The 16,722-nt window shown below is 31.4% G+C and overlaps 1 protein-coding gene across 1 annotated transcript; it reads right to left on the bottom strand.

The window, feature by feature from the left end:
• Nucleotides 1-339: 339 nt before the first annotated feature.
• On the bottom strand, nucleotides 340-1,166 carry LOC145799842 (uncharacterized). The gene is made up of 4 exons (XM_082889471.1): nucleotides 1,106-1,166; nucleotides 979-1,008; nucleotides 639-889; nucleotides 340-558 (listed from the first exon to the last, which is right to left on the bottom strand). Exons 1-4 carry the CDS (start codon nucleotides 1,164-1,166, stop codon nucleotides 340-342), a joined length of 561 nt encoding a protein of 186 aa, XP_082745597.1.
• Between the last annotated feature and the right edge of the window lie 15,556 nt (nucleotides 1,167-16,722).

The following is a 16,722-nucleotide window of genomic DNA, read 5'->3' as shown; positions in this document are numbered from 1 at the left end:
CAAGGTTTGAATAACCTCTGGGTCATCTACTCTACGTGTCATAAGCCAAACATTCATCTTATCAGTAGACTCCTCCTTACTGGTCATCTGCATTTTTTTAGAAATATGAAAATTAGAATGTAAATAATTTGTAAATATACAATGTTTATTTATATACAAAAATATAACAATAAAATGTAAACCTCATGCCGTATCTGAGAGAAAGTAGTACGCATTGTGGTATGAGCTATGCCGTGAGCTCGCCGATTTTGAGCGTTCCTACTTGCGATTTTCTATAACAGGTTTGACAAATGTGAGTATGTAAATATGATTTGTATGTTTACATATCATAAATATAACTTATTTGTATACCTCAGCATCGGAAGTACGCCAATACTCCACAAGTTCTTCCCACTGGCTTGGCACAATATGCATAGGAACATCATCCTTCAGATTAGGATCAGAACTTCTAGGCTTGAAATACTTAGCCTTAAGCTTGTTCTTGTGATCCTTCCATATGCTGTTGCAGTTTTTCATGCAGATTGGCTTGTACTCCTCTGGACATATATTCAAATTGTCCTATAAAACACAATTTCAAAGTTTAAATAATAATAACACAATTTTGGAATTCGAATTTGTGGACAAAAATATACTTTTACCTTCACATCCTTCCAGATAGCATCAATAATATCATCAGGCACATTGTTCCAGTCAAGAAAAGTAAGAGGAACAATGTTACCATTTCGCACAATAATGCCAAGTTGAGTAGTTAACTTAGCCACGTTATCCACTATTGGGCAGTAATTTCCATCAAATTGTATGTCTAGCTTTTTACCAGTACCCCACTCTTTAATGCCCTTGGCACATCCTCTACCACGCCTAGTCGAGGTTGATGAAGAACTAACATGACCTGTGAGATACAATAACAATAAACAATATGCAATGGTAATAAACAAATGCAAATTTAAATAATGTGAATACAAATCATATCATATAAACCTGAGGTGGGCTGTGAAGAAGTCGAAGGGTCTGCAAAATACAATGAGAATAAACAAGTTATATATAATGAGCATAAATATATGTATGTTTAAATAATTTTCATACAAATCAAAGCAAATTTATATACCTGCGGATGGCTCATAAGCTAATGATGATAGCTGTTGTGGTGGCACTGATGGTGGACGCATCGATGGTAGGCGTGGAGGCTGAGTACATGGTAGCTGCTGTGGTGCCACTAAAGGCCCCTCTGATAGTGGCCAATGTGATGCCTCCTCTGATGGTGGTGCTACTGATGTCCTGTTATGTAGCACATCAGACATCATGCGCCGGGGATGATCAAGCTTCCTCTTCCTTCCCATAATAATCTGCAAGCAATATAACATTAATTGACATTAGAAACATAGACAATGGTTTGTCGTCAACTGTAATATGACATTAATTGAACTAATACAATTACAAAGACAAAGTAAATTAAGAAATTGATGATTAACTACAACCTTGGCCTTAATTGAATTACTAATGTTTCCACCACTATCAGCATATTTGAACATCAACTGTTTCCCCTTCTGCGGCTTCCCTCACCCAACCAACTTTTTCATCACGAAGCATTATATTTTCTTCCAATTGTTGGCTCATGTATGGCTCGATTTGTGGATCAGTCGAACTCATATCAAATAAACCTCTTTGAGACATCTTCACCACGACTTGCCAGTCTAGTTGTAACGGGTCTGCAACATACCAAACTTGCTCTGCTTGGGACGCCAAGATGAAAGGTTCATTGGTAATTCGATCATCTCAGTACAACAAATGATTGAAGTTCACCAACGTGAAATTGAAGACATCTTCTTTCTTTCCGTGAATGTTGTCAATCCAATCACACTTAAACAACACATGTTTCTTCTCATTGGAATATCGAATCTCAACAATATCTGTCAATTGTCCATAATAGTACACAAACCCCACACGAGGATTCTTGTCTTTTCGACTAGCATAACTTATGGTATCTGCCTTCAAAGCTACACCACAATTTTGTGTGGCTCGATGATCATCCATGGCCTTTACTCGATACCGAAACCCATTCAGTATATACCCGTTGAACCTCCTTGCCAAGTTATGAGGACCATTTGCCAATAGAATAATCTCTTCAGAAAATATGACATCAGTAGTCCATCGCAAAGTTTGGACCTATTTTACACGAAAATGTAAAATTTAAAATGTAGTTCGACTTAAATAACTGGAATCTATAGAGTTAAATACATACATGTTCCTTGAACCAAATGTGAAAAGTTTCAAAATGTTCACGCCGAAGCTGATGATCGTCAACACGAGGCATTTTGAGCTTAAGTACTTCAAGGTGTTCGCAGTGTAGATTGAAATTTTAGCAATACAAAAAATTTTGTAGAAAATTCAATAAAACATAATAAAATATTGAGTGAGTGACTTAACCTACTTTATGAATGGTTGAACCGCGCTTGTATTGAATAAGATGTACCGATGAGCTTGTACCCAAGAAGTATTATCAAGATAAAAGCTTGTGTTTTCACCAATAGCATGACCCAAATTATCAGCACCACTATAGTTCCTCACGGGTTGACTAGATTTGGTTTCCACATCATTGAGATATTGTGCACAAAAATTCATGCATTCTTCCATAAGATATCCTTTAGCAATTGATCCTTCAGGATGAGCTCTATTACGCACGTATTGCTTCAAAGTAAGAAGATACCTCTCAATTGGATACATCCATCGAAACTGAATCGCTCCACCCAATAAGGCTTCATCAGCTAGATGTATAGGCAAGTGCTCCATTATATCAAAAAAACTCGGAGGAAATATTTTCTCTAGATGACAAAGTGTTATAGTGATACGATCTTGAATATATTGCAAATCCGTCGCACGATTCACTTTTGAACATAATTGTCTAAAGAAATTGCTCAATTCAATCAAGGGTTCAATTACATTCTTCGGTAACGATCTTCGAATAGCCAATGGAATAAGTTGTTGCATCAGAATATGACTATCGTGGCTCTTAAGACCCCCAATACTTCTATCATGTGAGCGCACACGACGTGATATATTGGATGAATAGCCGTCGGGAACTCTTACTTCCTTCAACACTTTCAAGAACAAATCTTTCTCATCATTGGTCATCGTGAATTGTGCTGCTGGTAAATAGGCTTTATTCGACCCTCTTAACTGCAAATGTAGGGGTTTTCTAATATTCATATCTTGTAAATCATGCCGAGCATTAATGCCATCCTTCGATTTTCCTGCAACCCCTAATATTGTCCACAACACATTGTCACAAACATTCTTCTCTATATGCATCACATCGAGGTTGTGTCTTATTAGATTGTGCTCCCAATATGGCAATTCATAAAAGATACTCTTTTTCTTCCAACTGTGGGTGCGATGTCCAGCTTTCTCCTTCTCTACCTGTCTCCTATGCCTCTCCTTAAGGTCATCCCTCTTGTATTGGGTTAAAATACCCTCAGATTCTAATTGTAGCAACATCTCAGTTCCAGACAACAATTTGGGTTTGAGTCGGACTTCCCGAGTACCATCAAATGATACTTTATCCTTCCGGAATTTATGGCCAGTAGGTAAAAATCTGCGATGACCCAAGTATAATTGTTTCCTACTATGCTTCAACCAACACGATGTAGTTTCCTTATTGCAACAAGGACATGCATATTCGCCTTTAGTGCTCCATCCTGACAAGTTTGCGTATGCAGGAAAATCACTAATTGTCCACAGTAAAGCTGCATGCATTTGAAACATTTGATTTGTTGATGCATCAAATGTTGACACACCCTCATTCCATAGTTCTTTCAACTCCTCAATCAACGGTTGCATGTACACATCAATCTTGTCACCAGGTCCTTTTGGGCCGTCAATAAGCACGGCTAAAATTAGAAATGGTTGCTTCATGCACATCCATGACGGCAAGTTGTATGGAACGAGCACAACAGGCCAAGTGCTATGAACTATGTTCATCGTTCTGAATGGGTTAAAACCATCAGATGCTAAGTCAAGCCTTACACTTCGGCAATCATTACTAAACTCAATATTCCGACGGTCAAAATCTTTCCATGCAAGGGAGTCAGGAGGATGCCTGAAGACACCATCATCAGTTTGTTCCTCTGCATGCCATCTCATTAACTTGGCCGTCTTGGATGACATAAACAACCTCTGCAACCTTGGCTTTAAAGGAAAATACCTCATCTGTTTTGCAGCTATTCGTTTGCCACATTCGTTAGGACCATTTGAACCACCATCACCATTTGATTTCCATCTACAACTGTTGCATATGACACATTTATCAAGATTGGCGTCCTCGTTTCGAAACAACATGCAACTGTTGGGACATGCATCCCACGTCTCATACGTGAAGCCCAAATCTGTTGTGACCTTTTGAGCTTTATAATATGAGTCCGGGAGTTTCACACCCAACAGGAACGCCTCATTCAATAACTCAAGCAGCATGTCAACAGACTTGTCTATCCACTGATTAAGCACCTTCAAATGTAAAAGTCGAACAATGAATGACAAAGATGTGAACTTCTGACAACCCGGATACAATTCACTTTGTGCATCTTGAAGAAGTTTGAAATACTTTGCAGTCTCTGCATTTGGACCGAGCTGGGGTTCAAATGCATGGCGATCAGGCCCCTGTGGTTCATCACCCTCAACACTTGTATCGGCATGTGGATTTCCCATAGCCCCTTGTATCATTCCAATCATATCATCCACAATGTCTGAATTAGCTAATGTTTCATTCTCTCGATTACCATGCAGAGATACGTAAGATTCCCCATGATTAATCCAATGTTTGTATTTTTTTAAAAAACCATTCAAAATCAGATGCTCCCGTACACCCTCTCGTACAAAATAGTATCGATTCTCACACTTCCTACACGGACAACTGATCATCGAACCTTCAACCCTATTGGTGTAGGCAAACACAAGGAATTCATCAATCCCATTAATGTATTTGCTCGACATCCTATTTGGAAAATCGATCCAACTCTTATCCATCATCTGTACACATCCACAAAAATATCTCATCAAAGTAACTCTAAATATAATACCTACGTATTCATGTACCATGATACCTATCCATCCAATTTCTCTGAAATAGGTAGGTAGTCTTATCCTAGTTAGTTATTTACCGATTTAATAGGAGAACATAAAAAATGATATAATTTCATACTTTCTGAGTCATAACTTAAAAAATAAATAAATCATAACCAAACACCACATGAGGCACAACCAAAGATCTTATAAGTCTTAACTAAAACAATATCATAATTAACGAAGATAATTCATCATAACTAAAGAAAAAAAAAATGACATAACTAATGATGCATATGATAAATGGATGTGTATGGTAGAATTCTCCAAATTATTAGTATTCCATAATACTATGCGGCATTATTTATGAACTTGATAGATGAGTTATACAAAAACACACTAATCAAGTATATTGTCTCAAAAATTATTTAATAAAAATGGATCATTATTCTGTATATTATAATTTTGAACATCACATACATAATCTTATGTAACAAAGTAGAATAAGAAAGCCCAGTCCAAGTTTCTTTTCTATCTATATATATGGAGGCCCAATTACTTTCCATACTACAAATTACTTCCACAAACACACCAGCAAAGATCAACCAGGTAACGTAAATACTTAAATGCCTCGCATGCTACATGTTGGGAACATTGTAAGATATGCTCTCCTTGAAAGAAAATGCAAAAACTACATATAATGAAATGATAGCAGAACTGCATTAGCTATGGTTATGAAGTTCACAGACTAGATAGATGTACAGTATAACCAAATTAAGCACAGAACCATTACCTGTCGATAGAGTGGTGACTGGAACTTAAAGTTTCAGCTCAGGAAGGTTTCCTTTTGATCAGCAAGGGGATAACAAAAGTTGCACCTTAGGATTTCTATTCCATAGAAAGATTTTGTCAATTATCAAAAAGTTGAAATTGCAATATTCAAAGGAAACAACCAGGTAGTTCAAAACCAATATAGACGGATCACAAAACGAAATAGGAGTACCATTTACATTCGAAAATGCAAGCAGTGTTATTATAGAATACAACAAATAAAAAGAATAGACTCTTCATAGCCCATTTTTGCAATTTACAATTTCGATTACACTTTGGCCTTTCAGCATGAAAATGCACACCCTTCTTCATATAGAAAGTCAAATATATGAAAATAAACATATAGGGAGAAAATATTACAACTACAGAACTACTTTCCATGTTGCCTTCCTAATTTTCATAAATGAAATCAAGTAGAGTCACTTCCTCCTGACCAAACTATTCTTGGACTAATTTGGTTGCATTTCGTGTTCAATTTTTTTTCCTAATTTTTTTTTTACATATATAAAAATAGGTTGTGAATTTTTAAAAGTTTATTATTTTTCAAAAAAATAAAATGATTGGAAATAATGAGTGTTTCCATAAATGTTATTATTATTTATTTAAATATACAAATTAAGTGTTATTATTTATTTTCAAAAAAATAAAATGATTGGAAAACAATGAAAACAGATTTTAGTTTTATAATGTATATATATAATAATGAAAATAGATTTCCATAAATGTTATTATTATTTATTTAAATATACAGATTTTATAATATCAATGTAATTAGAATTATAATGTATATATATATATATATATATTTATATATAATTTACATATTTATATATATATATATATATATCAATATGTATATATATATAAAGATGCTACAGATTTATATATATATATATATATATACAGATTTAATAATGTATACATATTAATTTACATATTTTTATATATATATATCAATATATATATATATAAAGATGATACAGATTTATATATATATACAGATTTAATAATGTATATATACAGATTTAATAATGTATATATATATAAAGATGAGATAGATTTATATATACATATTGATACAGATTTATATATATATATATACAGATTTAATAATGTATATATTATCAATATATATATAGATGATACAGATTTATATATATATATATAGATGATACAGATCTGTATATATCTATACAGAGAGAGAGAGAGAGAGAGAGCATACCTGTCGTCCTCGCCGCAGCACCGCCACAGCACCGCACCACCGTTCGCCGTTTGGCTTCACAGGGATTTGGGGGAAAGAAATTGGTTTCACAGATTTAGGGATTTGGATAGGTTTTACACTTTTTGATCGAGTGGCAAGATGAAGAGCGGGGGCAAAAAAAATTTCACTTTTTGCGACGGTAGGTTTTACACCGTCGCAAATGTCAAGTACTTTACTCATAAAACGACGCCGTTTAACTTAGACTTATTTGCGACGGATAATTGCCGTCGCAATATGTAAAATATTTGCGACAGCAACCGTACGCCGTCTCAAAACATTGCTTTTGGCGACGGTAAAAACATCCGTCGCTAATACTGATGCATTTACTTCCTATCCGCGCATTTTTTATTACCGACGGGGACAACGCCGTCGCTAAAGCCCTCATTTGCGACAGTTTAAGCTGCCGTCGCAAAAAACCATTTTTTGCGACGGGAAAATTGCCGTCGCTAATGCTTCCGTGTTTTTTACCCCCTTTTCTTGTAGTGAAGGGGAGATGAAGATTAAAAGTACCACACTCTCTCCCTTACAGAGCAGAGAAAGACAGAAAGCGGCTAAAGTTTTTTAGAGAGAGAGAGGGATTCATCATTTGTGATTGATATTACAAAATTTTATATTAAAATTATATTAATTTATATTATGATACATAATATACATTCATAAAAAGTATGCATCATAGACTTTCCCAACATAAAAGGAAATAGAGGTCATAGAGTCAAACAGGTTAGGGTAAACTCGCAATCAAGGCACACAATGTGTACAGTTGTACAAAGATTGACGAAAGATTTGGGGGTGAAATCCAAATAAGAGCGCATGTAAGCGCTGGAGATGGATCGGGGAAAAATCCAAATAAGTACATATGGAAATGGACCCATTACGTTGTATTTAGTTAGAGAATTTGAAAAAAAAAATTAAAAAGAAATGAAAAAAAATGGATGAATTATAAATAAAATATACTTAAATTTCACATAATTTTACATATTTTTTCCTTTTTTCTTTCTTTTTCTAAATTCCTTTTCAAATTCCCTAAGCTAAACACAGCATTACCATAAAGACACTTGTTTTGAAAAATAGGTTAAAAACTATCTTTTTAATTTTTTATTAAAAAATGTATAAAAAAATAAAATAAAATAACATGACCTAAAAAAATTAAAATGTCGAAAAAATAATTTTTAACCGAATTACCAAAACAAACCAAAACAGAGTAAGGTTTTATTTGTTTTAAGAGATGTGAGTTGATATTAGATTAAAAGCCTATTTAATAGAGCTTATAAGCTGCTTATTTAAGTTTTTAGCTTAATTTAATCTAAAATGCTGTGTTTGGTGCAGCTTAAGTTAACCAGCTTATAGTTTAAATTAAGATATTTTTCAGCTTATCTCAAAAGCTAGTCAGGGCTGTTTAAATTTTCGACTTAAGCGAGCAGTTGGTGTGGGGGGCTAAAATTACTTAAATGCCCTCGTCAATATCCAAATTTTATATTAATATTAATTAAAAAAATGTATATTTCTGAAGAAAAAGAAAAAAATCAATATTAATTAAAAAATAAATATTAATTGGTATTAATTATTAATAAATTCATATTGTATATTTTTATATTAATCAAAAAATAAAAAATTATATATTTCTGAAGAAAAAGAAAAAAGTCAATATTAATTAAAAAATAAATATTAATGGGAATTAATTATTAATAAATTCATATTTAATATTTTTATATTAATTAAAAAATAAAAAATTGTATATTTCTGAAGAAAAAGAAAAAGAATCAATATTAATTAAAAAATCAATATTAATTGGTATTAATTATTAATAAATTAATATTGTATACTTTTGTAATGAATTAATTATTAATTGATACTAATTAATAACAATTGTTGATTATTAATATTAATTGATACTAATAAAAATTAATTATTAATATTAATTTATACTAATTAATAATTTTAGTATTAATTGAGACTAATTAAGCCATTAGTTGATACTAATTAATAATTTTAGTATTAATTGATACTAATTAGGCAATTAATTGATATTAATTAATTTATAATGGAAAAAAATTGTAACAATACTTCCATTACATTTTTATCAAATGTATCAAGTTTTATATTAATTGATACTAATTAATACTAATTATATTAACTTTATTAATGAAATAATTTTTTGTAAATTTAAACTAAAAAAAATGACAAAATAATCATTTTTATATCATATAAGGGCAGAAAGGACAATTATACAGTAAAAAGCTATTTTACAGCTTATCAACCAAACACTGCTCTGCTGCTTAAATCCATAATCTCATACCTGCATCAAACAGATTAACAGCTTATGTTCACAGCTATAAGTCATAGTCTGTTAAGTTATAATGACCATGTTTGGTAGGACTTATTTCCAGCTTATTTTAACTTTTAGCTTAATTTAAGCTATTTTGATGTGTTTAGTTCAACTTAACAATACAGCTTATAACTTTTTGTAAGTCAAAAATCAACTTATTCTTTGAGTGAGGGAAGAGAAACTTAATTTATAAGTCAAAAATCAGTTTATATTCACAGCTATAAGCTATAAGCTATTAAGTTATAAATTATAATCACTTTCCTATAACTCTACCAAACAGGACCAATCTATAATTACTTTTCTACAAGTCTGCTTAAACAGGGCCTAATAGTGACGTGAGGATCGCCAATTATTATATTTGTTTGCAAAATGAACCACGGGCGGACTAGTACTGGCCAGGTGGTATTCAAAATTGAATCTGTTGATAGTATGAGGTAATTGAATATTGGAGTTTTCTTAAGTGTGCAAGTGCACACCATGTGCCACTTACACAAAAAGTGTAAGTGTAAGGTGTAAGTATAAGTATAAGGTGTAAGTGTAAGGTGTAAGTGTAAGGTGTAAGGTGTAAGTGGGTTGCATATGGTGTGCAACCTCAAAAAAGGTGTAAGTGTAAGGTTTAATTTTTTACAAAAGGTGTAAGTGTAAGGTGTAAGTGTAAGGTATAAGGTGTAAGGTATAAGTTGCACACCATAACCAAACCCTTGAATATTTTATCCTTGTGTTATTTGCTAAATTTGTTACCTGCCTTTTACTCTTAGATTTTCATCTACTGACGAAGCAACAGTGACATAGGATTATTTTGAAAAATTAATTAAAAGTTAGATTTTGATTTTTTTTTTATTTTTTTAAAAAATAAAAATATATAAAAAAATAAAGAACTAATATGATCTAAAATAAGTTAAAAATAATTTTTAACCTTCTATCCAAAATATTCAATTAAAAAATAACTTTTAACCTTATAATAATGACGCACAAGCTCTCAACATTTATTAATATTTTACTATTAATAATTTAATATAAAAGTCAGTTTTAGTATTAAATATAATAATATATTTATAAAAATATATATATCTATATAATAAGGAAGGAAGGATTTTGAAAATGTATAAAATGTATGTGAGATACATTTTAATTTAATGGCTGAGATTAATCTTAAATATATACCAATGGTTCAGATCAATCTCTTTGCCCAAACACATCTACTCTACGCATTCTCTCTCATCCTCCTCCTCATCCCAAAGCCCTCTAATGCCTTGCCTCTCAACGGCATTTTCTGACCAACGGCATTTTCTGAACACTTTTCTTCTCTATGACTTACTACCTCCTCCATTGTTAGCGCGATCGGATCCGATCCTCCACCCCTCTCCACACCGTCACTCTCTCCGAACTCGCTGCCATCGCTTCCTGCATCTACCTCCTCGGTTTTTTCGGCATTGGTTTCGTCCAATCCTTCATCACTCGTGCTTCTTACGACGCCTGAGATGTCGACTACGACCACTTCATCCTCAAAGGAGATCGCTGCCCCCTGATTTGGGTTTGATATTTTTTGCCCTTCTCTCTCTGTTCTTCTCCTTCATTTCATGAATATATACATTTTTAGGGTTGTTAATAACATTCTTGTGTTTGATTGGTGCATTTAGGTTTGATATTTTTTTTCCCTTCTCTGTCTGTTCTTCTTCATTTCATTAATACATACATTCTAATTTGGGTTTGATTCTAATTTCTATTATTTTTATTTTTTTATTTTTGTTCAAATTTTATGTTGTATTCATATATTGGATTACTCATTCGAACTGTTCTAATCGATTTGATAGTACAATTAGCTCATCCAGATTTCTGTTCAATTGATCTTGATCAGAATTGTATATGTACATAATCATAGATTAGGAGAAGAGGAAGAGCAGTGGGTTTCTTGCTCTGTCATTTTGGACACAGTACTATTGACTAATGTTTTTGTATTTTTGTTCTGTTTTGTTTTTGCCATCCAGTTGGGTCTGCAGTAGTTGCTTTGTTTTGCTTTTGCTCATCTAACCGATGTGAATCGCAGACAGAAAGAAATGTAATGTGCTCCCTCCTCTGTATAGAAAGCTAGAAATTAAACCAAAAAAAAATTATTGTTAGTTTATTTGCCACTGAGTTTGCAGTGTTTACTACATGTTTTGTTCATTGTTGATGGTGGTTTAGTTTTTCGTTAACCTTTCATCGACCAACACAAACTCAGACAGAGGGGGGTGGTGGTTGGATGGGAGAGGAATAGCATTTATACTAATAAGTTTTACTTCAAGAAAGAAGTTCAGAGACTTTAACGTTTTTGTCGGGTTGTTTTCTTAACTTTTCCTTTATACTATATTCTAATAATTGAAGTTTGCCTCTGCCACTTCCCTTTTCTCATTTTCATAGATTTTAAACATGATAGTGTTAAGCATTTTCAGTGTGAGAAGTATTTACAATATTTTAGGTGAACTGCATCCATTTTGCCGATTTATGTATTGATCATTCAAAAAAAAATGAAAAAAGAAAAAAGAAAAATCAGATCATAGTTATGATTATCAAATTAATTTGATTTTTTTGTGTGAATAATCTATAAATAAACCTAATAAAATAAATAGTTCAAACATCAAATACATGACTTATGATGGGCTCCATAATAAAAACATGATAGAATTTCAGTTTCTTTATTTGAAGCGTCTCCCATTTTAAAAACATGATAGAATTTTAGTTTCTTTGTTTTATTATGGGAGAGGAATGGCTCTCATACTAATAAGTTTTACTTCAAGAAAGAAGTTCAGGGACTTTAACGTTTCTGTCGGGTCATTTTCTTAACTTTTCCTTTATACTATATTATACAGATTTGAAGTTTGTCTCTGCCACTTCCCTTTTGTCATTTTCATAGATTTTAAACATGATAGTGTTAAGCATTTTCAGTGTGAGAAGTGTTTACAATATTTTACGTGAACTACATCCATTTTGCCAATTTATGTATTGATCATTCAAAAAAAAGAAAAAAGAAAAATCAGATCATAGTTATGATTATCAAATTAATTTGATTTTTTTGTGTGAATAATCTATAAATAAACCTAATAAAATAAATAGTTCAAATATCAAATACATGACTTATGATGGGCTCCATGATATCCAACAACACACCAGCGTCTCCCATTTTAAAAACATGATAGAATTTCAGTTTCTTTATTTTATTACACGTAACTTCTTGAAAATCAATGGAAATCACCATTCTTGGAAATCACCATTTTGAGAATTGTTTAGTAGTGATTTATTAATAACACCATTTTTACCTAACTTCTTGGAAATCACCATTTTGAGCTTCTCGCGAGGTTGTTTCTCTTTTTGATTATTTGTTTTTATTGATTGATTAATAACATATTTTGTATAAGCTAATTTTTTTTTTATTAATAGTTAGTATAGAGTATGTGTGTGTTCAAATTGTGAGATGGGTTTTTATATTTGGTTAAACATTCCGGAGAGTAATTGAGTAATTGAGGGAATTACTGACTTCTTTCAGTTAGCAATGGGTTTAGTTCTGAGTTTTTGAATTTTTCTTCGAAGCTCTTGCAGGTTTGATGATCTTCACAGTCTTCTCTTTGTTATGTTTCTTTTTCATTTTTTATTTATGTAGCTTTCAATTTATTTGGATTGGTGTTTCTAAACCTTAAACTGATATATATTTGTTTTTCTTTTTTGTGTTGAGGCATGAGTCTTGACATTAGATCTATATCCAGTAGCACACTTGATTAAGTAGAATTTGGGACCATCACTTAACAATGCCCTTTTATTTCATTTTTTATTTTATTTTATTTCATTTAATTTTTAATTTTATTTATTTATTTATTTTTTTCATTACTTGCAAGTGCATTTTAGAAAGGAGCTTCATGAAATATAAAATTCAGTTCACTTACAGGTGAGGACTTTGATTGTGAAAGTTGTTCTCTGTCATACAAAAACTGGTATGTATGGTTGATCGCTCCTCTCTTGCTGTAATCATCCATGTCCTTTTATTTCATTTTTTATTTTATTTTATTTTCAATTTTTAATTTTATTTATTTATTTATTTTTTCATTACTTGCAAGTGCATTTTGGAAAGGAGCTTTATGAAATATAAAATTCAGTTCACTTACAGGTGAGGATTTTGATTGTGATAGTTGTTATCTGTCATACAAAAACTGGTATGTATAGTTGATCTCTCCTCTCTTGCTGTAATCATTTGCTTCTGATATGGCATATTTAATGATCCCTCTAATAATCTTGAGCTATAATATTTAATTCTAAAATATTGAGATTGCACATCAACAAATCCATTAAGCTAAAATATTTAATTCTTGAGCTATATGCTTTGAAGGGTTCCTAATTAACTATACTAATTCTTGAGCTATATGCTTGGAAGCGTTCCTAAAATCCAAAATAGAAGAAGAAAAAGAAGAACTTGAAGTAGACACGTAGAATGAATCTAAAAAAAACAGAAGATATATTTATATATAGAGAGAGAGAGAAGATTAAATTACCTGAAATGAGAAGAATGAGAAACAGAACAAACTTTTGTCTATGTGGTGGTGGTGTTTGTTTTTTGTTTTGGTTTTAGAGACATAGGCCTGTTTTGGGTATATGGTTTTTAGCCACTTTTTTGAGTTTATAAAAGCTAAAAGTTAGCTTTTTTGTATTTAAAGACATTTGAAAAGTTGGTTTTTAATAATTGGTGAAATTACAATTTTACCTCTCATGGGTCAAAATATGTTACATAGGTGAAGTTGTAAATATTTTAAATTAAATGTGGATAGTTTGGTCATTTCATTGTGATTTGATATCATAAATAAATATTAATCAAAAAAGTCAAAAGTAATTTTTTATCAACTTCTCAAATCATTTGTTTAAAAAAGTCAAAAACTTAATTAAACGTAAAAAAAATTAATTTTTACCATTTTTCCAAAAACATCCCATAGAAGGGTACGAGAGAGAGAGAGAGAATGTTGAGCAATTCAGAGAGATAATGTTAAGATATGTATAGTAGTTAGGTAAGGGAGGAGAGTGGTTGGGAATTGCGAAGAACGAGTAAGAAATGGTGTACAGTTCATTACCAACATAATATAGAAAAACATATAGAAATAAATATAAAAACCCATATCAGTTGCTATCAGTTTAGAGCAACAATTACTTTGGGCTTTATTTTATTTTTTAGAGCAATAAAGGAAGTTAGGTTGCTGGACATCAAGTCCATTTCGTATTAAATTCGTATTATGAATACCATGTTCTACAACTTAAAAAAAGAAACTTTTACATCATTAGGTGAAGTTTGGATATGGTGTTTAGTTTTTATTTTTTATTTTTGGTCACATAATAGGATTTGGTACGTGTTTGGGTATGATTTGGATTGGTGTTTGTGTTTCCAAACTGGTGAGCAACTTTGTGTTTGTGTTACGAAGGTAAGAATGAAAGGAGATGTGAAGTTGCTAAAAAAATAGTAGAGAAACTTTATCGAAATATTTAGGTGGGTTGAAAGAGCAGTTTTTTATTTTTTTTTTGGACTCATTTTGTAGTATGGTATACAAGCTGATTCTTGGGTTTGAAATAATAATTGATCCTCATAAAATGGTTATCAAATGGTTTTTAAGATATTCTTAAGTGATTTTTCAAATGGTTTTCAATGTTTCATTGTGTTGGATTTGTGTTTTTTTTATTATTATTTATTTTTGTTGATTAGGTTGTGTTTTTAAGATTTCGGTTTCGATTTGTGTTTGTGTTTCCAATATTTATGTTTCTAAGATTTTTGTTTGGGTTTGTGTGATTAGGTATGCATTCAATGGAATCACAGAAAAAGTTGGAAACAAAGCTTAAGAGACACAAAGCATTGGAACAGAGCATTGAAAATCATTCTGTTTCTTTTCAATCAAAGCAAAAGAGACCCATCAATTTGGGTTTGTGTTTCTAAGATTTGGATTTGGATTTGGATTTGGATTTGTTTTTCTAAGCCTTAAACTGATGTGTTTGTGTTGGATTTGTGTTTTTAAACCTTAAATTGATATGTATTTGGGTTTCTTTTTCTTTTTTTGTGTTCTATTTCTTTTCATTTTTTTATTTATGCAGTTTTCAATTTATATGGGTTGGTGTTAAGTTATGTTATGTATTTGGGTTGGTGTTTCTAAATCTTAAACTGATATATATTTGTTTTTGTTTTTTGTATTGTCAGGCAAGGGTCTTGACATTGGTTTGTGGGACTGTTGACATTGGTTTGGGTCTCAACATTTTCTTTTTTATTTTTTTTCCTTCAACCCGCATGTCTCTCACAGGTCATTATTTTTGTTTTATTTTATTTTATTTCTATAACCCAATTTAAATTTTCACTCATAATTCATGGACTATTTCTTCATCCCTGTTGAAGACATGGTGAAGAACTTGAAAAGAAACAGAGTAAGGAAAGAGATAGTGGTTGGTTTTCTTAATTGTGCTGCGCATTCAAATGCTTGGCCACTATCACATCTTTATTTTTTTTATGTGCTATTCAAATTGTGTTGATATATATATATATTTTTTTCAATAGGAATGCAAAATGTGTTGATATATTATTATTTTTTTTCCATAGAAATGCAAAAAAATATGTGAAAGATAGACCCCGCAAAGGACTGATGGCTACTTCTTTCTACTGACAAATTGCTTGGTTTGTTAATGGTATTTATTTATTATTTGTTATTTAGTAAAATACGTAAAAGATCTCAGATTGTTTAGATTGAAAACATGAAAATAGTTTAAATTGAAAATAAATCAAAAATTTAATATTTAAATTTATAAAATTGAAAACTCAATAGTTTATTTTGTTACAAGCATTAAATTCTAAGTTTTTTTTTTTTGAGTAATTTTTCCTAAATTTTAATAATACCTAAAATTAGTCAAACAAAATTGGTTTATGTGTGGTGGCAGCATACAATGTTTCTAATATATTCATGTTCCCCGTGATTAATTAAATGTTGAGGATGTATTAAATTAATTAATTAATTGACATTATACGTAGAAATTATAACTATATTTTAATCCCAACATTATTTACATCGTGCCTTCAGACACGGGCATACGCTAGTCATTCCTCATTTCATGATAGAGCCCTGGTTATTTCCTGTACTACCCAATCCGGCTGGACTTTGATTATAAAAAGTTGAGTTCACCCTCAAACACAGTTTAAATCCGTCACAGCCAGAAAAATTCATCTGGTCCTATATATTTGAATTGGCCGTCCCCATAAAATATG

Source organism: Camellia sinensis, chromosome 9 (genome assembly GCF_055761805.1).
Source record: "Camellia sinensis isolate YWXY chromosome 9, ASM5576180v1, whole genome shotgun sequence".
Lineage (NCBI taxonomy): Eukaryota > Viridiplantae > Streptophyta > Magnoliopsida > Ericales > Theaceae > Camellia > Camellia sinensis.
This window is presented reverse-complemented; position numbering and strand designations above follow the sequence as displayed.